The sequence below is a fragment of the Carcharodon carcharias genome, chromosome 8 (assembly GCF_017639515.1).
Source record: "Carcharodon carcharias isolate sCarCar2 chromosome 8, sCarCar2.pri, whole genome shotgun sequence".
NCBI classification, from domain to species: Eukaryota; Metazoa; Chordata; class Chondrichthyes; order Lamniformes; family Lamnidae; genus Carcharodon; species Carcharodon carcharias.
Window position 1 is genome coordinate 113,709,232 of NC_054474.1, and position 26,715 is coordinate 113,735,946.

At 50.3% G+C, this 26,715-nt stretch overlaps 2 protein-coding genes across 2 annotated transcripts in view; both read left to right on the plus strand.

Annotated features, from left to right (window-relative positions):
- The first annotated feature begins 11,439 nt into the window (after nt 1–11,439).
- On the plus strand, nt 11,440–12,273 carry nrarpa (NOTCH regulated ankyrin repeat protein a). The gene has a single exon (XM_041192843.1). It carries the CDS (start codon nt 11,692–11,694, stop codon nt 12,031–12,033), a length of 342 nt encoding a protein of 113 aa, XP_041048777.1. The 5' UTR covers nt 11,440–11,691; the 3' UTR covers nt 12,034–12,273.
- Nucleotides 12,274–24,325: 12,052 nt separating this feature from the next.
- The window catches only part of LOC121281482 (neutrophil cytosol factor 2-like), a 112,759-nt gene continuing 110,369 nt past the window's right edge, over nt 24,326–26,715 (plus strand). The window contains exons 1-2 of the mRNA XM_041194427.1: nt 24,326–24,572; nt 25,877–25,959. Of these exons, the coding sequence (XP_041050361.1) occupies nt 24,396–24,572; nt 25,877–25,959 (260 nt within the window). The 5' untranslated portion in view covers nt 24,326–24,395. The remainder of the gene's footprint in view (nt 24,573–25,876; nt 25,960–26,715) is intronic.

The window sequence follows — 26,715 nt, forward strand, 5'->3', positions numbered from 1 at the left end:
GCCTGTGAGGACTGGCTGTGGCTGGGCGCAGATCGCCATTCTTAGCCGCTTCGAGCAGGAGACCCTGGATCTGGAGAGGCGCCATGCACCCAGGTCCATTGGTGTCGGTGAGGCTGGGATGCCACGGCCAGGTATTTATGACCAACAGTGAGGTCAGCATTGTTCTCCCAACAGCCATAGCGCTGCTGAATGTTAAATGATTTAATTTTGCAACATGGCTTGACCATTGCTTATGGAAGGATGGGCACATAATGATCTGGGGGACAGGGATGCACATTGTCATTGTCCCCACGCTAAGTTATCCACCGTCCTTGATCTTCCTTTCAGCATCATCGGAGCAGGGCTGGAAGGGGGAGCAGCAGATGCCCCCTCTCACACCTGAGGGCTCTAATGTCTCACCTGCGTCACACCATTTCTGCAAGGCAGGCACCAGCGCAGATACTAGCACCTCGGTGGGAATTCGAATATTGGCTGGTGTCCTGGGGCACAGTGGTGAGGGCACTTCGCAATCGCTGGAGGAGCTGGCAGAGACAGAGAGTGCCCATGGCACCAGCAGTCAGAGGACTGCAGGGGACCAGGCACATGCTCAGTTGGTGCCTGATGATGTGCCTCTGGAGTCATCCGCAACGCAGCAGGGGCAGGAAATGCGGCCGGGTGCATGGGAGCATCTGGAGGAGATACATGAGGCTATGCTTGGCTTGGTCTCTGTGGTGCAGGAGTCTACGGGGATGCTCGCTGAAGCAATGGGCCACGTGGCCATGTGCCCCCATGGAGAGAGTGGCAACTCTCATGGACAGGCTCCTCCAGGAGACTCATCAGGACTTCCTGGGGATGCGCTGGGACCAGCAGGCCTTCACATGTGCATTGACCTCAGCTGGTCAGTGCCAGTGTGGGAGGTGGTGTGGGCATCAAGTTTCCCAGCTCGGTGCCCATCCATCCACGGTAAGCAGTGAGGTCCAAAGTGACATCACATCGGCGCAGCAGCTGCCTGGCATCTCTACGAGCTCCTCTCAGGGTGCTCCGGATGAGGGCGGCAGCTCCTCCGCCCCTCTCCCAGTGACTGTATCATCTGGTGAGGCTGAGACGACTAGGGAGATGCCAGCTGTGGAATGGCAGCTCCCTCCCAGGCGGGGCCAGCACAGGCTCCACGGGCCAGAGGACGACCGCCAAGGTCATCGAGGCCAACAGAACAGCAGAGTCTGCAAGCTGTCACAGATGCCACTCTGAGCGATGGGGCGGCACCAAGACATAGCACTCGGTAACAAAAGCATAAGGTACCTTAGGCACACCACGGGTTTTTCACTGGTTCTTTTGTGTTGGCCCAAGATGAGGCCCTTATGATTTTATTTGACTTGTAATGCTATTGTCTTTTTTTGTTATAAGCTGCTTTGTTTGACACATTAAATTCAGATATGTCACCATGGCTGAGGGTGCCCCTTTTCTTCTGCATGTGTATGGCTTCCAAAACTGTAACAAGTGTTTTGTTGGACATTCAGCTTTATTAACAAGGCCCTTAGTGACAATTCCTAACCTGGCTGATTTTGCACTTAGGTGTCGTGCCAACAGCCCAGGTGGACCATATGTGGTGGGCTAGATGAAGGTTCGTTGGATTAAAGCCTCCCGGGTGTCCCTGCCTCCCTGGAGTACGCCCAGGTCAGCGTCTACCCCCTCAGCATTTCCCTGTGTGTGCCCATCCTCAGACTCACTGCTGGACTCATTGTGTGCAGCTGCATCCACTGTGTCGATGCCTTAATTGTCCACTGCATCCCCCCTTTCCAGCACAAGATTTTGGAGAGCGCAGCATGCAACCACTATCACTGAGACATGGTCTGGGGGGTACTGAACTGCGCCCCCTGGGCAGTCCAGGTTTCAGAAGCGCATCTTGAGAAGACGGATGGTTCTCTCCATCACAGCCCTTGTGGTGCCCTGGTTCCTGTTGTACCGCTGCTCAGCTTCTGTTCTTGGATGGTGGAGAGGCATCATGAGCCACCTTCAGAGGGGATAGCCCTTGTCACTCAGCAGCCAACCATCAAGCCGAGCCAGAGCACTGAAAAGCCTCAGCACCTGGGAGCGTCTGAGGATGTAGGCATCGTGGGAGCTGCCTGGGTACTGACACCGACTTGTAGAATCAGCATCCTGTGATCACACACTATCTGCATGTTCATGGAGTGGAAGCCCTTCCTGTTGACAAAGGCACCGGGCTCACCTGCTGGTGCCTTGATGGCCACTTGCATGCAGCCCATTGCACCCTGGACGCGGGGGAAGCCAGCAATGGCTGCGAAGCCTCTGGCTCGCTGTGCCAAACTTGCCTGGTCCCAGCGGTAGTGGATGAAAGTCAATGCATGCCTAAACAGAGCGTCAGTGACCTGCTTGACACAAGTGTGGACAGCTGATTGGGAGACGCTGCAAAGATCACCCGCCAAGCCCTGGAAGGAGCCAGATGCATAGAAGTGGAGGGCAACTGTGACCTTTAAGAGCCACTGGCATGAGGTGTCTGCCCACACAGTTAGGGGAGATCTCAGGGCCAATCATCTGACAGATATAGTTGACTGCCTCCCTTGAGGGGCAGAGCCTCCTTCGGCACTGCACCTCAGTCATATTGAGGTAGCTGCTTTGCCACCTGTAAACCCTGGCAGCAAGATAGTGGTGCCTTCTGCGGCCCCTTCCACCTTGGACTACCTCTTGGCCCTGCACCCCTTGTACCTGCACCTGTCCTCCCAAAGGTGGCTCCCCTGGAGGCTGAATGTGCACTCCTGGCCTCCTCCCACATCTAGCCCTCCCTTCCTCCTCAGAGGAGGTGCCTCCAGTGGACAGTTCAGCTCCCATTCCCAGGCTAAGGGAAGGCTTCCTGATACCTGCAGCCCCAGAAAAGATTACTCAAAGAGTGCTGACCTGAAGGCTAAGAGCCCAGAAAAAGCAGCTGGTATGCGTTTTGAAGTACTGCAGATCACACTTTAAATATCTGACTGTGCACATTTGCGACCCCAGTGAGCCCTCTCAGCCCGCCTGTGGATGAGGTTTATACAAATGTGTCCTACCCACCGTTGTGCCCCTGTGCCGACCCATTGATTGCACAGGTGCCAAAAAATCGGCTTTGATTGATCGCTCAAGGGCCTTAGGTGGCCCGTTAATTAATGGCAGGCGCTCGTTGGACATCATCGCGTGCCCGCCCAGCGAAATATTGTGAAGGCACATGGTGACATCGGGACGCTCACCCAACATCACTGCACATCATTTTACGTGTGGGCGTGCAGGGCCGGTCCCCACACAACGAGAATATTCTGCCCTCTGTCTTTATCTGAATTCTCTGTTTTTATCTGAATTCTCTGTTTTTATCTGAATATCTCTGTTTTTATTTTAATATCACTGTTTTTATCTGAATCTCTCAGTCTTTATCTCGATGTCCCTGGTTTTATCTCCATGTCCCTGGTTTTATCTGAATGTCTCTGTATTTATCTGAATATCTCTGTAGTTATTTGAATATCTCTATTTTTATCAGAACATCTGTTTTTATCTAAATACCCCTCTTTTTACCTAAATATGTCTGTTTTTCTCTGAATGTCCCTGCTGTTATCTGAATCTCTGTTTTTATCTGAGTATCTGTTTCTATCTGAAGATGTCTTTTTAATCTGAATGTCTGTTTTTATCTGAATTTCCCTGATTTTATCTGAATTTCCCTGTTTTTATCCAAATAACCCTGTGTTTATCTGAATTTCTCTTTTTATCTGAATATCACTTTTTATCTGAAGATCTCTGATTTTATCTGAAAATCCTTGTTCTTAACTGAATATCCTTGTTTTTATCTTAATCTATCTGTTTTTATCTGAATATCCCTTTTTTCATCTAACTGTTTTTATCAAATATATGTGATTCCTCTGAATATCTCTGAATTACTCTGAATATCTCTCTTTTTATCTGAATATCTGTCTTTGTCTGAATTTCCCTGTTTTTATCTGAATATCGCTGTTTTTATCTGAATATCGCTTTTTTTTAAATCCATCCACGGGATGTGAGATTCGCTGGCTGGGCCAGTATTTATTGCCCATCCCTAGTTGCCCTTGAGAAGGTAGTAGTGAGCTGCCTTCTTGAACCACTGCAGTCCATGTGGTGTATATACACCCACAGTGCTGTTAGGAAGGGAGTTCCAGGATTTTGACCCAGCGACAGTGAAGGAACAGCGATATATTTCCAAGTCTGGATGGTGAGTGACTTGGAGGGGAACTTCCAGGAGGTGGTGTTCCTATCTATCTGCTGCCCTTGTCCTTCTAGATGGTAGTGGTCGTGGGTTTGGAAGGAGCTGTCGAAGGAGCCTTGGTGAATTCCTGCAATGCATCTTGAAGACTGCTGCTACTGTGCAGGTGGTGGAGGGAGTGAATGTTTGTGGATGGGGTGCCAATCAAGTGGGCTGCTTTGTCCTGGACAGTGTCAAGCTTCTTGAGTGTTATGGGAGCTGCACTTATCCAGGCAAGTGGGGAGTATTCCATCACCCTGCTGACTTGTGCCTTGTAGATGGTGGACAGGCTTTGGGGAATCAAGAGGTGAGTTACTCATTGTAGGATTCCTAGCCTCTGACCTGCTCTTCTAGCCACAGTATTTATATGTCTGGTCCCATTCAGTTTCTGGTCAGTACCAGATTCCTTGGCACCATCCTATATTTCATGGCACACTCTGTTCCAGGACAGCAATATTCTACATATCCCTCACACTGTTCCAGTGGACATGTGTTTCAAACTGCAGCCATTGTAATTTTAATCCACAGTCCAACAGAGATAAAAAGATATGTTCTTTACGTGCCTCTACCCTTAACAGAGATGAAATGCCATTTCAAAAATGTGTTTCATCACTAGGTATGTGACACATGGGCAACAAAACATGAGACTTACTTCCATTCATCCTTTCCCCCCTTATACAATTTTCAGCATTTCTTACCCCTTTAACTTAATTCAGTATTTTACACCCAGGAAAATGCCTCCATGATCACATTATCTTTGTCGGCAATGGGAACCACCTTTACATCGAATGATTGAAATAATAGACTCCATGTAAATAGTCTCACATTTCAAGTTTTAAACTTTTCAATGAACGCCAGTGGATTATGGTTAGCGTAGCTTAGTGTTTCTTTGCTATCATGTTGGACATAAACTTCAAAGTATTGAAGAGACAACAACGAAGCTGGAGGGTAGGATTTTTAGCTCGGTGGGCGGGCGTGTGCCCGACCCAATGGAGCGTGAAATGACGTGCGATGACGTTGGCCGAGCATGCCAGCATCAACCCGAAGTTGCGCAATAGTTTGGTTGGTGGACGTGCGCCGGAGCTGGCAGCACTCCCGCTGACAATTAAAAGGCTTATTAAGGCTGTTAAGTTATCAATTGTGCTGAATTTTTCACTGCCCGTTTAACCTAATGGTCGGGATGAGTTTCCAAAAGCAAATACAAATGATGAGGAAGACGCTTACCGGGATGAGGATGAGGGGGTCCTCAGTTGTGATGATGATGGGGATGAGTCCCTCGCAGTGGCCAGATGAGGCAGGCGCACTCGGGACGTCCTCATAGCTGCCAGATTTGTGGAGGATGATGAAGACATGCAGTGACGTGTCCCATAGATCCTCACATTGCAGTTGTGGATGTTTGACTCCAGTCTGGCTTATGTCAGTGCCAATACCCTCTGTGAGAATGCTCCTGTCATGGAGAAGCAGTGGGGGCCCTAATAATCACTTGATCGCAGGAGGATGATGACAACATGCAGTGAGGACACTCCATAGATCTTCACATGGCCTCTGAGAATGTCTGACTCCTGTCTGGCTGAGGGCAGCTCGCTTGTGCTCCATGATCAGGACCATTTCAGAGACGCAGCCATGAAACTTTGGACGCATTTGATGCTGTGTCTGTCTTCAGTGCCTCAGCCCTTCAGGAGCTGGTGCACAGCATCACTGGTCACAGATGCTGTTGTGACGGGCGCCAGCCCCACCTTAAAGGTGCTGAGAGCACACAGAGAGTATGAGAGAACTCTGTGGTGCCTGCCCACTACATTCTGGCAGCAATGACCAGCTGGACCATCACTGTGGTCTGAAGGTTGCACAAAGCACAGGGAAGAGGCCTTGGACTGAGACACCTGCCTTTTATCTTGTGCAGAAAAGTTTCACATCTCAGTGACATGAAGATATAAAAACAAAAAACTGCGGATGCTGGAAATCCAAAACAAAAACAAAATTACCTGGAAAAACTCAGCAGGTCTGGCAGCATCACCATCCTGTTCTGTTGAAGGGTCATGATGACTCGAAACATCGGCTCTTTTCTTCTCTGCCAATGCTGCCAGACCTGCTGAGTTTTTCCAGGTAATTCTGTTTTTGTTTTTGAGTGACATGAATACTGCTCATCAGAACAAGGAGCCACAGGCAGGGTGACATTCTTAGGAGTTTGATGACAATAGAGAACATTATGTACAAGTGATTAACACGTGCGCAGGCTGTGCAACTAATTCTCCTTAACTTTCCTGACCCTGCTGCTATGTCTTGGTGCTCCCCGGACATCCACAGCAGAGGTGGAGGCAGCCTGCTGACTGTGACGCCCTGTCAGTGATGACTTTGGCAGGCATCCTCTGGAGGGCCAAGGCTTGGAGGGCCCTGGTCTGCTTTAGGGTTCCTGCTGTGTGGTAGTGGCACCCTCCTCGCCCTGTGAAGCTAGATCTGCGGAGGTCACAGGAAGAGGGGAGTCAGATGGGCTGGTCACTCCCAGAGTCACCCGATGGCCCAGGAGCGTGCACCCGCTGATCCTCCTCCCTATGGGTGCTCAAGGGCCCCTGGCTAACTCTGTAAGCGGAAGGAGTAGCTGGAGTGAGATCGAGTTGCCCAGCATCCCTCTCACATACACACTGTTGGAGGCCAACTATGGCATTAGCGAAGGAGTTAAGCCCGCGCAGCAGCGCAGGAGTGATGTCCTGGACCAAGGTCTCCATGGCAGCTGCCATCCTGCCAGTGTTGATCTCGGTGCATTGGCATGCCGGCGCTACCACCTCAGAGTGAAGACGGACAGACTCCTTCATCGTGCTTTGCAATCTGAGGAGTGCAGTGGGCATCTCTTCTTGATGTTCCTGAGCTTGCCTTTGCAGCTTCAGCTACTGTGACATGACCGAGTCCAGAGGTTCGTCATCTGACTCTGACTCAGGGACGTTCTGGCCTCCAGCAGTCCTCCAAGTGCTGGGGACCTGGAAAGTCCCTACCTCCACCTGCTGTGGATTAGGCAGTGCGATGTGCTCACCAGGTTGTGATCCCGAGGCTATTCTAAAGCTAGTTCCCACCGAGGTGTTAGTCTCTGTGCTGGTGGAGGATGAGTGCTGCGACATGACTTCAGGGAAGGTGCCTTCAGATTCCTCTTCAGAAGTTTCTTTGGAGATTGCTTGGAGATTCTGGATCGTGGACTCCAGTCAGCTGCTTCCCAGATGTGCCTGAGAAAGCATGGCAGTGGCCTGTGGAAGAGGACGCATCACTCACAGCATGGTTGTCTGATGGATGTTGCACTGCTGGATCCTCACTTAGTAGAGCAGCGCCGACCTCACCGTCAGCACAGGACAGGTCCCGGTCATCGCTGGCCAGATGGATGGCTCTGTTTTCAAATTCTGTCAGAATTTTGATCTCCGGCATCCCTCTACCTGTCTGTGACCTTCCCCTCCTGTTGTGTTTCAGCTTGTCCTGCTTGGATAGAGATAGGGAGAGTGTATCAGGATGCCTGCTGGGCCAGATGATAAGTATGCCTGGCCTGTGTGAATGGTGAGTGGTGAGGACAATGGTGGTGTGTGTGTGAGAGTGAATGGTGATGTCCTTTGAACTGGCAGTGAATGAGAGCCCTGTGGTTGTGTGATGGGTTTATGAGTGTGAGAGTTGGGAGTGATGAAACGAGTGACTTACCCTGGCAAAATGGAGATTATTCATCCTTTTGCGGCACTGGGTGGCTGCCCTCTTCTGCAGGGCATTGGCACTGACCAGCGCTGCCACCGCCTCCCAAGCCGGGTTGGTGACTTTGCTACCCATCCTGCGGCCAGAGCAGGGTACAGCACATCCCAGCGGCCTCCACAGCATCCAGCAGTTACTCAAGGGACCCGTCATTGAAGCGGGGGGGCTGCAGTCTTTTTTCCTTTGCTGGCCATATCTCCCAGGCAGCGGTGGTGAGCTGGTGGTGATGAGCGCTTTGTTGGCGGCTGCCTTTTAAAGATGGCGGCTGGTGTGATGTAACAGCGGGGTGATGGCGAGCAGACAAATGAGATCCGGCCTGCGTGTTTCACGGGAGTGAATAAACGATGAGGCAGGGCACGGGATGGTACTGTGTGAAAACTACCATATTCATCTGCGGGTAGGACTCCATTTAACCCATCTGCTAAGGTACTTAGTGCAATTCTGGGAAAATTCAGCCCTGTATTTCAATTGATAGGGCATAACGAGTGAAAAACTGAGTTAACATTTCCACTACCACCTTAGCTGTAATTGTCCTTGTCATATCCATGATTGTAGGGAAAAACTGATGGTCCTGCTTTTATTTTGGGTAATGGTCCTACACAACCTACTAATACCCGACTGAATGGTTCTTCAAAGACTGGTATGGATATTAAAGGTGCTGGTTTGATTACATGTTGAGGTTTACCTACTACCTGACTTATATTGATACATTTTACAAAATTGCACAATGTCCTCACAAAGTGTTGGCTAGGTAAAATGCCTGTTTATCGATGTTTAGGTTTTCCATGTTCTCATATGTTCTGCCATAGGAATTTCATGTGCTACTCGCAATATCTCCTTATGGTATTTGGGTGGTACCACTATCTGATGAACAACCGTCCATTCCTCATCCACAGGTCTGACAGGGTGTCTCCACTTCCTCATCAGAACTCCATTTTTAAGGTAATAGCATTCTGGAACTCCTTCCACCTCTGCTTCAGTGTGAGCTGACTGTGTTAATTTGGTTAACTCTGATCTGCATTCTGAGCATCAATTAATGAAGACCTGCCAAACACTTCCTTTGAATTATCCTCATCCTTAAAGAAGGTTTCTCTAACATCTGCTCGTGGTATTACTTTGGCCTCTGGTGATGGACTTTGTTTAGCCATTGCTCTGGTCATCACACATCATGGATAAATACCAGGAACCTGTTCTTGTGACTGCTCCATCTCTTTAGCCTCTCTCGAACTTTCTGTAATTATGGGCGAATCTATAACCTTCACTCCTGCCAAATCATTCCCCAGGAGTAAATCAACTCCATCCAAGGGTAACTACTTAACCACTCCTACAACCACTGATCCAGACAACAAATCTCATTCCAATTGCACTTTGTACAATGGAACCGGGATATACTCTCCACTTATCCCTTTCACTATACTTTAGCTTTCACTGAACTCTCTGGAGGGAAAACTAGGTCCTTCTCCAGCAAAAGAGTTTGAGTAGCTCCTGTGTTCATTAATATAGTTGTGGGTTTGGCTGCATCACTTGACGAAAAAGTGGTTAACTTTCCTTTAGACAAAAACCCTTTATATCTCTCACCTCTTATTCACTTCACCTGCATTCACAGCAGTGTTTACCTCCGGATCCTTATTTGTAGTTAAAGCTACAATTTGATCAGTGGCATTTTCTTTTTGAATTCCCTTTTCAGACTCTCTCCTATGAACTCCAATAAGTTCCATGGGCTTCCCTCCCATCTAATTGTTTAATTTAGGTTAACAGAATATGAGCACCAGGTTTGTAAACTTAATAAATAAACAACTGCTTATTGAATAAATTTGCTTTAATCAGTGGCAAGAGAAAGAAATATGAACTTCTAACTCTATAACCTAAGATCTACCCCTTCTTAAATCCTTATGCATACACAGACAAGACACACAAAAACACGGATTTTAAGTGTGGGTTGGAACAGTTCAATAGCACCAATTCTGGAGTACAGGATTCGATGTGTCGATTTTGATCGATGTCTTCCAAATTCCTTTCAGTTCTTTGTTGATGACATGCGGTGGTCTTCCAGCACTTTCAGTCTTAAGCTCACTGGTTGATCACTTACCTTTCAATGTCTCTAACAGTGAATTTCCTCTTTGCCTCTTGACAGAGGTTTTCAGAGAGACAACCAGTTATAGAGATAGGAGGAGAAAAGGCTAATTATCTATTATTGTGGAATTACTGGAATCTTACACATACAGGAGCAAGAGGTTTTAGGACTTTTTCCTTTCAGGCGAGGAGCTATTTTGCTGCACTGCTCTCACACAGACCCTGGTCACCTGGTCAGGAGCCAATTAAAATGTTGTTGCCAGGCAGTTCACCATTAGACCAGACTCCTGGGACCATCCTGTCTTTCACAGCACACTCTGTCCCAGGACAGCAATATTGTACATATGCCTCATACTATTCCAGTGGATATTTCTTTCAAACTTCAGCCAATGTAATTTTAATCCACAGTCCAACAGAAATAAAAAGATATGTTCTTTACACTGTTTTTATCTGAATATCTCTGTTTTTATCGAAATATCCTTGTTTTTATCTGAATGTCTTTTTTTATCTGAATTTCTGTTTTTATCTGAATATTTCAGTTCTTATCTGAATATGCTTGTTTTTTATCTGAATATCTGGTGTTTTTATCTGAATATCTGGTGTTTTTCTCTGAATATCTGGTATTTTTATCTGAATATCTCTGTTTTTATCTGAATATCTAGTGTTTTTATCTGAATGTCTCTGTTTTTATCTGAATATCTGGTGTTTTTATCTGAATATCTCTGTTTTTATCTGAATATGTCTCTATTTCTCTCTGGGAAGATCTGCTCTCTTGGTTCCCACGCTCTAGAATTTTAATGAATTAGCTGAAGCCCCGCCCACCTGTCAACAAGCACCGCCCCCGCGCCACGTGGGTAGGTAGCCAATCAGTCCGATGGGGGGATGGGCGCTGCAGTGTGATTGGCTAGTTATTTGGAATACCGAGAGTCCAGCGTTCCATTGTCATGGTAACCACCCCACTCGGCGGTCAAAAGCTGCAGCAGCGGCGCGGCCGTTTCACAGCGAGAGCGAGGGAGCTGAGATAGATATAGTGTCCCGGAGCCCGGGGGGGGGGGGGGGGGGGAGAGCGGCCGGAGCCCCGGAGCCCCGGGGGGAGAGCGGCCGGGAGCCCCGGGGGGAGAGCGGCCGGCCCGGAGCCCCGGGGGGAGAGCGGCCGGCCCGGAGCCCCGGGGGGAGAGCGGCCGGCCCGGAGCCCCGGGGGGAGAGCGGCCGGCCCGGAGCCCCGGGGGGAGAGCGGCCGGCCCGGAGCCCCGGGGGGAGAGCGGCCGGCCCGGAGCCCCGGGGGGAGAGCGGCCGGCCCGGAGCCCCGGGGGGAGAGCGGCCGGCCCGGAGCCCCGGGGGGAGAGCGGCCGGCCCGGAGCCCCGGGGGGAGAGCGGCCGGCCCGGAGCCCCGGGGGGAGAGCGGCCGGCCCGGAGCCCCGGGGGGAGAGCCAGAGAGAGAGGCCCGGAGCCCCGGGGGGAGGGGGAGCAAGCAAGCAAGAGGCCCGGAGCCCCGGGGGGAGAGAGCGGGAGGCCCGGAGTCCCGGGGGGGAGAGTAAGAGAGTCCGCAGCCCCGAGAGGAACGAGAGGGCTGCCCGGAAGCCAGAGCGGGAAGCAGCCAGCGACGCAGCAGCCCCGGGGCTGTGGAAGCCCCGGACACGGCGCGTGTCGATCGGGGGCCGTGCGGAGCCATGAGCCAGGCCGAGGTGTCGCCGGCCGCAGCCCCGCAGCGGATGTTCCAGGAGGCGGTGAGGCGCGGCAACACCCGGGAGCTGCAGTCGCTGCTGCAGAACATGCCGGACTGTCACTTCAATGTGAACTCATTCGGGCCCGAGGGCCAGACCGCGCTCCATCAGTCCGTCATCGCTGGCAACCTGGAGCTGGTCAAGCTGCTGGTCAAATTCGGAGCCGACATCCGCCTGGCCAACCGCGACGGCTGGAGCGCCCTTCACATCGCCGCTTTCGGCGGGCACCAGGACATCGTCCTCTACCTCATCACCAAGGCCAAGTACGGGGCGAGCGGCGGCCGGTGAGGAGCGGACCCCGGGCTGGGCCCCGGACTGGACTGGGCCGGCCCGCCGCCATCTACCTCACTGGGCCGGAGCGGAGCCTCCCGGCGGCGGAGGGCAGGACACGGACTGAGCCGCGGGAGAGGGGCCAGGACTCCCGGCTTTGCGAGACAGAGCGGCCTCCTCTCCCGGGATAGACACTGTGGGTTTGTTGTTGTTGTTTTAGCTGCGGTCACTAATGTAACAATAAACTCTATAAAACACGGTGAGCGGTGTTAGCGTCCAGTCCGGCCGAGCAGCTCCAGACCATTCCCCTTTGCTTCCAGTGCCCAAGCCCATCTCTGAAATGTTTCTCAATCCATTCCGGACAGAGACTCCTTCTCTGTCAACTGTCACTATCCGGAATCCCGCTCTAGCAGCATGAGTTGCCTCCAACTCTCCTCTTAACATGTGCTGCTTAAAACATCCTGTACCCGGGAGTGTTGCTTGTATCCCTCGCCCCCGTACCCAGGATTGTTTGTGCCCCCAACACACACTCCCCCCTCCCGGTACCCCAGAGTGTTGCTTGTAACCCCCTCCGTCTGTGAATGCTTCCTCAGCTGCCGGTGCCACTACCTCCAAACCCTTCTGCCTGCATGCGAAGTCTGTACCACCCCAGTTCCGTATATGCGCGCATTCTCAGGTTGCTTGAACTGCCCCATTTGCCTTTGCATGCCTTTAATGCCCCCTATTTGTGTACAATCTATACCCCCTGCCAATATTGCTACCTGCACCAACACTGCTGCATATATTCCCAATGTTCATGTGTGCTACTCACTCTGCCTTGCACATACTGTCTATTATTCCTCCTGCCTAAACAGCCTGCTTGTTCTTTCCACGGGTGTTTCTTGTAATGTCACTGTCTGCATGTATTTGCTCATATGTGGTGTGGGTTGCTACCTGTAATTCCCTGTTAGATGTACTAAGCTGCCTCCTGTGCTCCCTCTGTCTGCATGTGCTGCCCTGGCTACATATGCTGCCTGTCCCCTTCAAGGTGGTGTTAGATATAGCTCTTGGAGTGAAAGGGATCAAAGGGTATGGGGAGAAAGCGGGAGCAGGCTATTGAGTTGGATGATCATAATGAATGGTGCAGTAGGGCCGAATGGCCTACTCCTGCTCCTAGTTTCTATGTTTCTGCCTTTATCCACTCTGCTCACATGTCCGCCTGAGCTTTGCTGCCTATATTGTGCCTTCCATCTGTACCCCATGAGTGTTGCCTGTACCAACCCTCTGTGTACTGTCTCTTTCCCCTTGCATACTGTATGTACCTACACTCTGCCCATGTGCTGCCTGTACCGGCACCTTTCTCTTTGTGCTGTATGTACTGTCCCTGCTGTCTGTATCTCTGCTGTTGCCCCATCTTTGACTGCATGTATGGCCCTTGGTTACCTTGTTGCCTGTACCCTTATGTGCTTGTTTTGTGTAAACTCCTGTATTTCTACATTTAATAACCTGTACTGTTAATTTGCTGAGTCTCTCTCTTTCATGGGATGTGGGTGTCACTGGCAAGGCCAGCATTTGTTGCCCATCCCTAATTGCCCTTGAACTGAGTGGCCATTTGAGGGCAGTTAAGAGTCAACCACATTGCTGTGAGTCTGAAGTCACATGTAGGCCAGATTAGGGAAGGATGGCAGATGGGTTTTATGACAATCAATGATGGTTTCATTGTCACCACCATTACTGAGACTAGTTTTCAATTCCAGATTTTTTTTATTCTGAGGTTATTAATTGAAATTAAATTCCACCTGCTGCCATGGTGGGATTTGAACCCAGGCCCCAGAATGCATATTACTATGCCCTATTGATGTTACCACTGTGGTACCATATCCCCTTAAACTACTGCATAGTCAACACTACCATTTCCATTCCCTGAATTTCCAAACATTTCCCTACTCTATTAAACTGGTGCTGCCATTTCCCTGCAGACTGAACTGCTGAGCCAGCATGTCCTTCATTTGGTGTCAGCTGTGTACTAAGATGCATCGGGTACCATTTCACACTCTTAGTGTTGAGATCGTCCTTACCCTCCCCATTATTTCTCATCATCATCTTGAAGAAATGTGCCACACTGATTATGAATGATGAATTGCTCCATAAACCATGCTGCCTATCTCCACGTGATCCTTACTTGAGAGAGATACTCCAACAGGATTTCAAACTGGCTATGACCAAATTAAGAGTATAGGGGAATTTATGAAGTGCCTATTCCTAGCCTCCATGTCACTATATTGTATCTGAAGAGCTGAAACCTGTTCTCATGTTCTTAGTCTAGTTCCATTATCTCCTGTCAATTGAGATCATTTTCAAAGCAAAGCTTTTAAGTCTGATGTGAATCTCCCGGGTGGACACAACTGCAGCCCTGAATTTGCTGGCTGGAAGGTCTGTCTGTTTAATTAATAATACTCTTCATAAATATCTGACCCTCAACTGCACTCCTAGTAAACTTAATGCCTTTCTCTAATTGCTACGAATGGTTAGTGATTCTCTGATTAATTTATTAAAAGGGCAGACTCAGTCCTCATTATTTCTGTGCTGTCAGCTGACAGATTTGGTGCATTTCTGATTTTATCAGCCTGCCCTGTGGCAGCAGCCATCAGATGGCCTTTTTCTGGGCATCTGGCCATCATCCCAGTTAAAGGGAGTGGGTGACTGTATTCAGATGCTTCTCCCTGGGTGTCTGGCCTTCTCCAGTTGACTGATTGTCCTGGACTAACTAACACTGTAGGCTATCCTGATTGTGATGCCTGCCTGGGCTTCCCTCATTTCCCTTTCTCATCTTTGGGCTCAGCCCTGACAGCTGCTATGCTAATGAGGGGCAGGCAATGCCATATCCAAATCCACCGAGGCAAAAGGCTCAGCAAGATGAACAGCCTTTCACTAGAAATAAAACTTAACAAAGCAGAGCCCTTGTTTTCACATTTAAATCCATGAGACAACAGAGGTGACTGACAGGCAATGTCAGTTCACAGCAGACTGCTGACTGAACTGTGCCTTTTATCCAATGCAGTTGATGAACAGCAGAGTCAGGGTTTCAAATTGACACATGCAACACTGGCTAATTCAAACTACCAAAGTATTGGGGATTTAGAGGTTATATACATTCACATTTTGCCATAGGTTTTCAATGTTGCTGTGCAAATGCCCCTGCAGTTTGTTCTCCAACACCCCCCCCCCCCCCCCTCACCCCTTGTAAACTCTGCTCTCTCCAAACTGAAACCCAACAATTCAACCTGCAGAAGGTTCTTTTATTTCAAACTACCTCTTACTTTGCAGCTATAAAGTAACTGGACCCAGATAATAAATGTCCTGCAGTTGTGGAGTTGTTTGAAGTGAATGGATAGGAAAGGAAGCTCACTGCTGATATTCCACAGGTAGCACCACCCAGTGTGAAACAACTTCTGAGGCACTGTTCCTGAGGTCAGAGTCACAATGGGGATGAGCTTATGATTGGGAAGAGTTGGCAGGAGAGGCAGGAACCATTGTAGAGCAGCAGGATTTAAAGTGCTGCTGCTTCTGGAGCCTGTCTTTAGCTGCAAGTTTGTGCAGATAGTTGGGTGAACAGCACCTGCCTGAGTAAGAAAGAAGCAAGAGTTTTTCAATGGCTTGAGAAGTGCCATATTAGTAAAGAAAAAGCACTGGAGAAATTAATGGGACTGTGAGCCAACCAATCCCCTGGACCTAAGAGCTGGTTGCAGAGATAATAGATGCACTGGCTTTGATCTTCCTGAATTCCCTAATTCCAGAATGATCCTGGTGGATTTGAAGATTGCAGATGTAATCCTGATTTAAATGTCAAAGGAGGAAAGGAGAAAACCGGGAACTGTCAGTAGGCCTGACATCAGTAGTAGGGAAAATGATAGAATCTATTTATTGTTAAAACCATAGTAATAGGGCACTTAAATCATAACATGATTATGCTGAATTTATTGAAGGGAAATCATGTTTGACAAATTCATTTGATAGTCGTTTGGTAGTACAGAACTTGAGTATTGCTGAAAAAAGATATTTGTTTTTCAACTTGCACTCAAGATATTTGCAAAAATATCAATATAAGGGGAAAACAACAATTTCTACTGTTTGTGAAGAGTGCTATTTAGACATCTTTTAATCTAAATTTCCAATCTGCCTCGGTCAGTGTGCCCCTTGTGTTATAATTGGTTTTGTTTAAACATAACACCCTAGTTTAAGAATTAGTCACAACTCACAAACTTGTTACGAAATTCCATATTATGATTACTCTTCCCACAGCATCTTGTACTATAAGGTAACCAATTAACTCTTTCATTACATAATAGATATGAAATAGCCTGTTCCATAGTTGATTCCTTGACATATTGTTCGGCAGACAGTGCTGGACGTTATTGTGTAAGCAGTATTTTTTCTCATTTTAATGCTGCTGGAGATTGTCTATTAGCACAGTTTCTATTGGGACAGAGTGTCAGTTGTGATTGAGAGAGTAGACACTCTGCTGTCGATAGTACTTATGCTATTAAATTTTGTACAGGTGGTGACCGAGTCTGCAGACACAGTGCCAGTTATGACTGTGTTGGTATTGAGTTTGTATGGATTGTGTTGGCAGGGATTATGTAGTGTGTTGGTGACTGTTGCACTCAAGAATGCGCTAGTTTAGTACCCTGACAGTAGCTACAGTATAAGAACAGTATAAACCAAAAAATATGGCATGTAAGAAAGGCATTGCATTAATCATTTGAGATTTTAATTTGCCTCTTCATATAGATTGGACAAATCAAATTGGCAGAAAGTAGCCAGGTGGATGAGTTCATTGAGTGTATTCTGGACAGTTTCTCAGTACAATACATTCTGGAACCAACCAGGAAATGGGTTATTTTAGATCTGGTAATGTCTAATGAGACAGGATTAATTAATGACCTCATAGTAAAGTACTAGGCGTAAGAGTGATTCAGTGAATGAATGCTTCACATTTGTCTTCACCCAAAAGGATGAGGATAATGGTATGGAACTTGGGGAGAGAGACTGCGAGGTTCTTGAGCAAATTGATATAGGGAGTGACAAGGTATTGGAGGTGTTGGCAGGCTTAAAAGTGGACAACTCTCCCGGTCCAGATGATTTGTGTTCCAGACTGCTGAGGGAGGAGATCGCAGGGGCTCTGACTCAAATTTTTAATTCCCCTCTCTGGCCATGGGGGAGGTGCCAGAGGACTGGAGAACAGCTAATGTGGTTCTGCTATTTAAGAAGGGTTGCGGAGCTAATCCAGGGAACTACAGACCAGTGAGTCTCACGTCAGTGGTAGGGAAACTATTGGAGAAAATTCTGAAGGAGAAAATCTATCTTCACTTGGAGAGGCAAGGTTTGATCAGGGATAGCCAGCATAGCTTTGTCAGAGGGAGGTCATGCCTAACAAATTTGATTGAGTTTTTTGAGTAAGTGACCAGGTGTGTAGATGAGGGTAGTGCAGTTGATGTAGTTTATATGGATTTCTCAAAGCCTTTTGACAAGGTTCCACATGGGAGACTTATAAGGAAGGCAAATGCACATCACGTACAGGGTAATTTTATAAGGTGGATTCAAAATTGGCTTAGTTGTAGGAGATGGAGGATGATGACCAAAGGCTGCTTTAGTGACTGGAAGCCAATGTCTAGTGGCGTATCACAGGGATCTGTGCTGGGTCCCCTATTTGTCATTTATATAAACAACATAGATGACTGTGGGGGTTAGGATTAGTAAGTTTGCAGATGACACAAAGATTGGCCGGGTGGTTAACAGTGAGGTTGAGTGTCTTGGGCTGCAGGGAGATATAGATGGGATGGTCAAGTGGGCAGCAGACAAGCGGTAGATGGAATTTAACCCTGAAAAGTGTGAGGTGATACGCTTTGGAAGGAATAATTTGACAAGGAAGTATTAATGAAGTTCTGAGGAACAAAAGGACCTTGGCGTGTGTGTCCATAGATCTCTGAATGCATGGGGCATGTTAGTGGGGTGGTGAAAAAGGCATATGGGACACTTGCCTTTATCAATCGAGGCATAGATTACAAGTAGGGAAGTCATGTTGGAATTGTATAGAACCTTGGTGAGGACACAGCTGGAGTACTGTGTGCAGTTCTGGTCACCACATAGGAAGGATGTGATTGCACTGGAGGGGGTGCAGAGGAGATTCATCAGGATGATGCCTTGGATGAAACATTCAAGTTATGAAGAGAGGTTGGATAGACTTGGGTTGTTTTCATTGGAGCAGGGAAGACTGAGAGGTGACCTGATCAAGGTGTACAAGATTGAGGGGCATGGACGGGGCAGACAGGGAGCAGCTGTTCTCCTTAGTTGAAGGGTCAGTCACGAGGGTCAGTCAAGGTGATGAGCAGGAGGTTTAGGGGGATGTGAGAAAAAACTTTTACCCAGAGGTTGGTGATGGTCTGGAATGCACTCTCTGGGAGGGTGGTGGAGGCGGATTGCCTCACATCCTTTAAAAAGTATCTGGATGAGCAATTGGCATGTCATAACATTTAAGGTTATGGGCCAAGTACTGGTAAATGGGATTAGGTAGGTAGGTCAGGTGTTTTTCATTTTGGTGCAGACCTGATAGGCCGAAGGGCCACTTCTGCACTGAGATTCTGAAAACATGATACTATTTCATATTCAGTTTGAAGGTGAGACACTTGGGTCTGAAACTAATGTTTTAATTTAAAGGCAATTACAAGATATGAAGACAGAATTGACTAAAGTGGAATGGGAAAATAGGTGAAAAGGTAAGATGGTGGAGAAGCAGAAGCTGACAATTAAGGAGCTATTTCATGGTTCTCAAGAAAAATAAATTCAATTGAGAAAAAGATGCTACGAGAAGGATGCACAATCTGTGACTAAGAAAATTGAGTATGGTGTCAAACTGAAAGGAAATATGTAGTGTGGCAAAGATTAATGGTAACCCAGAAGATTGGGAAAATTTTAGAAACCAGAAAGGGATGACCAAAAAAAGTGGTAGAGGGAGAATTTGGAGCATATGAGAAAACCAGGAAGGAATATTAACACACAGTAAACACTTTACACATACATAAAAAAGGAGAGCAACTAAAGTTAGTGTTGGTCCCTTAGACAATGAGACTGGGGAATTAATGGGAAATAAGGAAATAGAGACTTTGAACATGTATATTGTATCTGTCTTCAAAGTAGAAGACAAAAAAGCATCCCAGGAAAAGTAGAAAACAGACAAAAGGGAGGGATATAAAACAATCATTATTACTACGGAAAAAGTGTTTAAAAAAAGATAATGTTCCTAAAGGATCATAAGTCTCCTGACCTGCTGGCCTGCATCCTAGGGTCTTTAAAGAAGTGAATGGATTTGTTGTAATTTTGCAAAATTCTTTAGTTTCTGGAAATTCCAGTGGATTGGAAAACACACTATTCAAGAAAGGAGGGAGACAGAAAAGAGCAAACTAACTATAAGCTAGTTAGATTAACATCTGTCATTGGGAAAATGCAAGACTCCATTATTAAGGAGTTAGTAGTTCGGACTTTCAGAAAATCATAGTTGAATGGCACAGAGTCAACATGGCTTTGTGAAAGGGAAATCTATTACAGATCTTTGAGGATATATGTAGATGTGTATTTGGATTTCCAAAAGGCATTCAGTAAGGTGCCATATAATAGGTTAGTGGACAAGAGCTCATGGTGTTGGGGGTAATATATTAGCATGGATAATGGATTGGCTAATGAACAGGAAACAGAATAAATGAGTCATTTTCAGGTTGGCAAATTCAACTTATGCAGTGCTGCAGGGATTGGTGTAGGGGCCTCAACTATTCATGAATTATCTTAAAGCTTTGGACGGAGGCACAGACTGGCCTAATTTGCTGCCAATCCAAAGATAGGTAGGAAACCAAGTCATGGGAGGATAAAAAATCTGCAAACGGATATAGGTGAGTGGGCAAAAAATTTGGCAGATGGGCCATGTGGCAAAGTGAGGTTGTCCACTTTGGCAGGATGAATAGAAAAGCAGAAAGTTAGCTGAATGGAGAGAGATTGCAGAATGTTGCAGTGCAGAGGGACCTGGTGTCCTTGTACATAAATCACAGTTAGTATGCAGGTACAGCAAGTAATTAAGGCAAATGGTGTGTTGGCCTTCATTGCAAGGAGGATGGAGTATGAAAGTAGGGAAGTCTTACTCAAGGTAGTCTCACCAACGTTGTAGCATTGTATACAGCTTTTCTTGCTTAAAACATTGGAAGTAGTTCAAACAAGATTCACTTGGCTAACTTGGGATGGAGTTGTTAGTTTGAGCAGGTTTGGGCCTATACTCATTGGAGCTTAGAATAAGAGTTGATCTTATTGAAACATAAGATTCTGAGGGACTTGACACAGTTGATGCTGGGATGAATGTTTCCTCTTGTGGGGGAATCTAGAGCTAGAGGGCACAGTTCTAAAATAATGCCTCATTTAAGACAGAAGAGGAGAAACTACTTCTGAGGGTTGTTAGCCTTTGAATTCTCTCCCCCAGTGGAGGCTTGGCCATTGAACAGAGTCAAGGCTGTTACAGATTTTCAATTGACAAGTGAGATAGAGCTATGGGCAACAGGCAGGAAAGTGGAGTTAAGGCCACACTCAGATCTGCCATGATCTTATCAAATGACAGAGCAGGCTCAGTGGACTGAATAGTCTACTCCTAACATTTCTTATGATGACATAGTTTGGCTGGTAGTGATTGTGCTGGTAAAAGTTGCAAGCAGACACAGCTGGCAAGGCCAGCTTTTGTTGCTCAACCCTAATTGCCCTTGAGGAGATGGTAGTTTCTTGGAGCTGCCTTGAATCACTGCAGTATGTCTGGTGCAGGTACAACCCACAGGCTGTGTACCATTGTCATTTCCGGTACCTAGATTGATGCCACGAGTTTATTCATATTCAACTCTTCTGTACTGATTTGATATAACTGAGTGGCTCAGTTGGCCATTTCAGAGGACAGTTAAAAGTCAACGACATTGCTGTGGATCTGGAGTCACATGTAGGCTGGACCAGGTAAGGATGGCAGATTCCCTTCCTTCAGGAACATTTATGTATTAGATGGGTGGGGCACTGTTACTGAGACTAGCTTTCAATCTGGATTTTTATTAATTAATTCCACCAACTGCCATGGTGGAATTTAAATCCATGTCCCTTTTGGATTACCAGTTCAGTGGCATTACCACTATGTTAGCGTCTCCCCTTTTAATTGTGGAAGTGGAGATTTGCTGTTAGAAATTGTCTGTCATATTGGTCTTGGATTTTGCTAGTGATGATGATGCTGGTAGTGATTGTCGATAGGGATTACGTAGTAAGTGTGATATACTGTGACGTTATTGACTATTTTGGCAGTGATTATGCCACTGGTGATTGCTAATGGTGATTTTACTGGCAGTATCTGTTCCAGCAGAGGTCAGTATATCAGGTATGTGGTTTGAATCCACTTCCTGCATTCCCCAGTAACAAAGCCATGCTCAGCAATGCGAGAGAAAATCATTCACACAGAAGAAAGATCAGACCTGCCCTGGCTCCTGGGGCAAGGGGGCTCCATTCTTTATTTCATATCAGCTGTTAACAACACATCTGCCTGGAGTCCAGCTCACTCTCTGTGTGAGATGGTGACGTTGTTTCAGGGAGGGAAATGCAGACAATCCTATGATTGAGCTCAGACTCCAAGCCCGTCTGCCCCAGCTCCACTTCCCATTCATCCTGCTCAGCCACACAGAAAATACAATCAGCTCTTGGTCTCGGTCACACGGGCTCTAGCTGGGCGGACACATCTCTAACCTGTCACTGGGGGAACAAAACTCAGCAACTTCTCCTGCTAAACGTCCAGCTTTCTATTCATCGGCTGAGCCAACAGTGTTTCAGCTCTGTCCAGGAGCGAGGCTGAGCAACAACCCCGCCACGGGCCCTCTCTCCCAACCCCCCCCCCCCCCCCCCCCCCAACCCCACCCCCCATTCACCAGAGACCAGCTGCCTGCTCTCCACTCGCCCCCCACCCCAATCCCCTGGGGGCAGGCCCCCCCGGCCCCTCCCCAATCCCCCGGGGTCCTGCCCTCTACATCCCCACCTCAATCCCCCGGGGGCCAGCTCTCTAAACCCCTCCCACCCCATCCAATCCCTCCCCCGGGGACCTGCTCTATACCCCACTCCCCCAAATCCTCCGGGGGCCTGCTTTCTAAACCCCTCCCACCCAATCCAAGCAACCCTGGGAGCCTGCTCTCTAAACCCATCCCCAATCCCCAGGGGGCCTGCTCTCTAAACCCGTCCCGCCCCATGCAATCCACCCCCTGGGGACCCGTTCCCTAAACTCCTCGCCGATCCCCCGGGGGCCCGCTCTCCGAAGCCCTCGCCGATCCTCCGGGGGCCTGCTCTGTACACCCCCACCTCAATTCCCCTGGGGGCCTGCTTTCTAAACCCATCCCGCCCAATCCAAGCACCCCCCCGGGGGACTGCTCCTTAAACCCCTCCCCAATCCCCCAGGGACCTGCGCCCTAAACCCCTCCCCAATCCCCCGGGGGCCTGCGCCCTAAACCCCTCCCCAATCCCCCGGGGCCTGCTCTCTAAACCCATCCCGCCCCATCCAATCAACCCCCCCGGGGGACTGTTCTCTAAACCCATCCCCAATCCCCTGGGGGACCGCTCTCTAAACCCATCTCCAATCCCCCGGGGGCCTGCTCTCTAAACCCGTCCCGCCCCAACCAATCCACCCCCCCGGGGGACTGCTCTCTGAAGCCCTCCCCGATCCCCCGGGAGCCCGCTCTCTGAAGCCCTCCCCGATCCCCCGGGAGCCCGCTCTCTGAAGCCCTCCCCGATCCCCCGGGGGCCCGCTCTCTGAAGCCCTCCCCGATCCCCCGGGGGCCCGCTCTCTGAAGCCCTCCCCGATCCCCCGGGGGCCCGCTCTCTGAAGCCCTCCCCGATCCCCCGGGGGCCCGCTCTCTGAAGCCCTCCCCGATCCCCCGGGGGCCCGCTCTCTGAAGCCCTCCCCGATCCCCCGGGGGCCCGCTCTCTGAAGCCCTCCCCGATCCCCCGGGGGCCCGCTCTCTGAAGCCCTCCCGGATCCCCCGGGGGCCCGCTCTCTGAAGCCCTCCCGGATCCCCCAGGGGCCCGCTCTCTGAAGCCCTCCCGGATCCCCCGGGGCCCCGCTCTCTAAAGCCCCCCCCAATTCCCCAGGGGCCTGCTTTCTAAACCCCTCCCGCCCAATCCAATCCCGCCACACCCCACCCCCACTTCCCCCCCCTCTCTTTCCCCCACCCCCCCCACCGGCGGGCCTGCTCTCTAAACCCATCCCAAATCCCCAGGGGGCCTGCTGTCTACACCACTCCCCAATCCCCCGGGGACGTGCTCTCTAAACCCCTCCCACCCCATCCAATCCCCCCCCCCCCCCCGGGCCTGCTCTCTAAACCCCTCCCCAATCCCCCGGGGGCCAGCTCTCTAAACCCCGCCCCAATCCCCTGGGGGCCTGCTCGATACCCCCACCTCAATTCCCTGGGGACCTGCTCTCTAAACACCTCCCACCCCATCCAAACACCACCCCCCCCGCCCGCCCCGGGCAGCCTGCTCTATACCCCCCCCACCCTCCAATCCCCTGGGGGCCTGCTCACTACCCGCCTTCCCCCTCAATCTCCCGGGGCCCTTCTCTATACCCCCACCTCAATTCCCCAGGGGCCAGCTCTCTGAACCCCTCCTGCCCCATCCATTCCCCCCCCCCCCCCCCCCCGGGGACCTGCTCTATACCCCACCCCCCCAAATCCCCCAGGAGCCTGCTGCCTGCTCTCCACTTGACACCTCCCCAGTCCCCCGGGGGCCCGCTCTCTTCACCCCCACCTCAATTCCCAAAGGGCCAGCTCTCTACACCCCCACTTCAATTCCCAAAGGGCCAGCTCTCTAAACCCCTCCCGCCCCATCCAATCCCTCCCCGGGGACCTGCTCTATACCCCACTCCCCCAAATCCCCCGGGGGCCTGCTTTCTAAACCCCTCCCGCCCAATCCAATCTCCCCCCCCCCCCCCATCCCCCGGGGGCCCGCTCTCTGGGGGTTTCCCCCCCCCCATCCCCCGGGGGCCTGCTCTCTGGGGGCCCCCCCATCCCCCGGGTCCCGCTCTCTCTCTCCACCCCCCACCCCCCCGCGACCTGTCTCCTCCCCCGCCCCACCATCGACCTCCCTCCCCCCCCACTCCACTCCTTCCCCCCTTCTCCCTCTCCACTAGCCCCCACACCCCTTCTCCCTCCCTACACCCCCCGCCCCCCCATTCTCCCTCTACCTCCCTCCCCGCTCGCTCTCACCTGCATTCCTGGCCGGGGCGCGGTTTCTGGGCAGCTTCTCGGGATTCCGCTGCCGCCACTTCCTGGAGCTGATGCTGCTCGGGATCCAGGACGATGTCTTCTTACAGGGACATGATCGGGGACTGGGATCGGGCCGTCAGGGCCATCGAGCAGAGGGACTGGCTCTCCGCCCTCAGCCACCTGAGCCGCATCACCGACCCCGGCTCCAAAATCTGCTTCACCCTCGGCTGCATCCACCTGAGGACCGGAGACCTTCCCGGGGCCCTGAAGGTGGGAGGAGGGGGAGGGGGGATGTGGGTATCACTGGTCAGGCCAGCATTTATTCATGGAGTGTTTAAGAGTCAACCATATTGCTGTGGGTTTGGAGTCACATGTAGGCCAGACCAGGTAAGAATGGCAGATTTCCTTCCTTAAAGGACACTCCTGAACCAAATGAGAGCCTGCGAGGTTCTTGAGCAAATTGGTATAGGGAGTGACAAGGTATTGAAGGTGTTGGTAGGCTTAAAAGTAGACAAATCTCCAGGTCCGGATGATTTGTGTCCCAGACTGCTGAGGGAGGCAAAGGAGGAGATCACAGGGGCTCTGACCTAAATTTGTTAATTCCTCTCTGGCCATGGGGGAGGTGCCAGAGGACTGGAGAACAGCTAATGTGGTTCCGCTATTTCAGAAGTGTTGTAGGGAAGGGTGAGGGGAGAAGGGATGGAGGAAGGGCGGGGTAAAGGGATAGGAGAATGGGAGGATGGGGAGGGAGTGAGATGTGGAGAGGTATGGATCGGGGTAGGGTTGAGGGAAGGGAATGGGAGGTGGTAGAGATGGGAGAGAGCAAGGGAGAAGGATTGGGGAGGGGTTAGAGGAGGGGGGATTTGGGGTGGTGGGGAGGGATGGGGTGGCAGATGTGGAGAGATGGATCGGGGTGGGGAGGGATAAGCGAGGGCGCGCCGGGAGAGATGGTGCAGGGGAAGGCAGAGTGATTGGGGAGGGATGGGAAGGTGGAGAGATATGGATCAGGGTGGTGGTGGGAGAGATGAGGGGACCCGGAAGAGGGATTGGGGAGGGAGAGATGGGAAGGGGGACAGGAGAGGGATTGAGGAGGGAGAGATGGGGAGGGGTTTGGGGGGAGGGGGAGATGGGGAGGGGATTGGGGGGAGGGGGTTGGGGAGAGGGAACAGGAGAGGGATTGGGGAGAGGGAACAGGAGAGGGATTGGGGAGAGGGATTGGGGAGGGAGAGATGGGGAGGGGAAGGGAAGAGGGATTGAGGAGGGAGAGATGGGGAGGGGAAGGGAAGAGGGATTGGGGAGGAGAAGGGAAGAGGGATTAGAGAGAGAAATGAGGAAGGGGAGGAATTGGGGATGGCGTGTGGGAGGGGGAGAGAGGAGGGAGAGATGGGGGAGGAGGAGAAAGTGGGGAGGAGGTTGAAGGGGAGAGAGGAGGGAGAGATGGGGGAGTGGGAGAGAGTGGGGAGGAGGGTGAGAGGCGATGCGGAGCGAATTCACCATGATTTGGTATCTTTGCTCTTCTAGCAAATGATTGTTTAATATCCCTGCCCTGTCGCTTAATTTTGGTTTCTTTGCAGGCTTTTGACCAAACGATTGCTAAAGATGACCGATTGGCAATCTGTTTCTTCCAGAGAGGTGCAGTTCATCTCCGATTAGAGATGTAAGGAGACACCAGTGACACACTCATATCCTGATGGCAGATGCCAAGATACCCATGGAGAAGGGAGCAGATTGTGATCTTTCCATTGACAATCATCTAACCTTGTGCTGTACCTGTCCTGCTAGTATTTGATGGGGACAATGTAGAGGGAGCTTTACTCTGTATCTGTCACTGTGCTGGACCCACCCTGGGAGTGTACGGGAAAATGTACATCATTCTTAAATTGAATGGGTGGAATTTTATGGTCACCCACCAGTGGGTTTGAAGGCATGGGCACGGGGGGTCTCATAAAATACAGCATGAGGCCAGTGCCATCTACCCTCCTGCTCTGACCTGTCCCTTGTTTTACATCAGGTGGCCCACTTGCCTTTGGGCCTATCGAGACATTTCAATCCGCCCCACCACTATTTTACCTCTAGCAAGGGGAGGCCCATGCCAAGCAGGTAGCCCAGCAGTTTACATTGGTATAAAAATCAATGTGAAGGGGTGTTTCCTACTCAGGGGCTCCCCTGTGTATGTCAGAAGCTCCTATCCCCATGATTTTACCACCCCTTTAAGCCGCCTCTCGCTTGCCCCCGCCATTGCCTCTTAAACCCGCAGCCCAACCTCCCCGCCCCCACCCCATCCAGCCAGGCCTTGCCAATACCTTGGATTACCCATCAGTCCAGCCTGTGCCTTACTCTGGATTCAGCCCCTCTCCCCATACGTTGATCTGGATTCAGCCCCTCTCCCCCGCGCGTCGATCCGGGTTCAGCC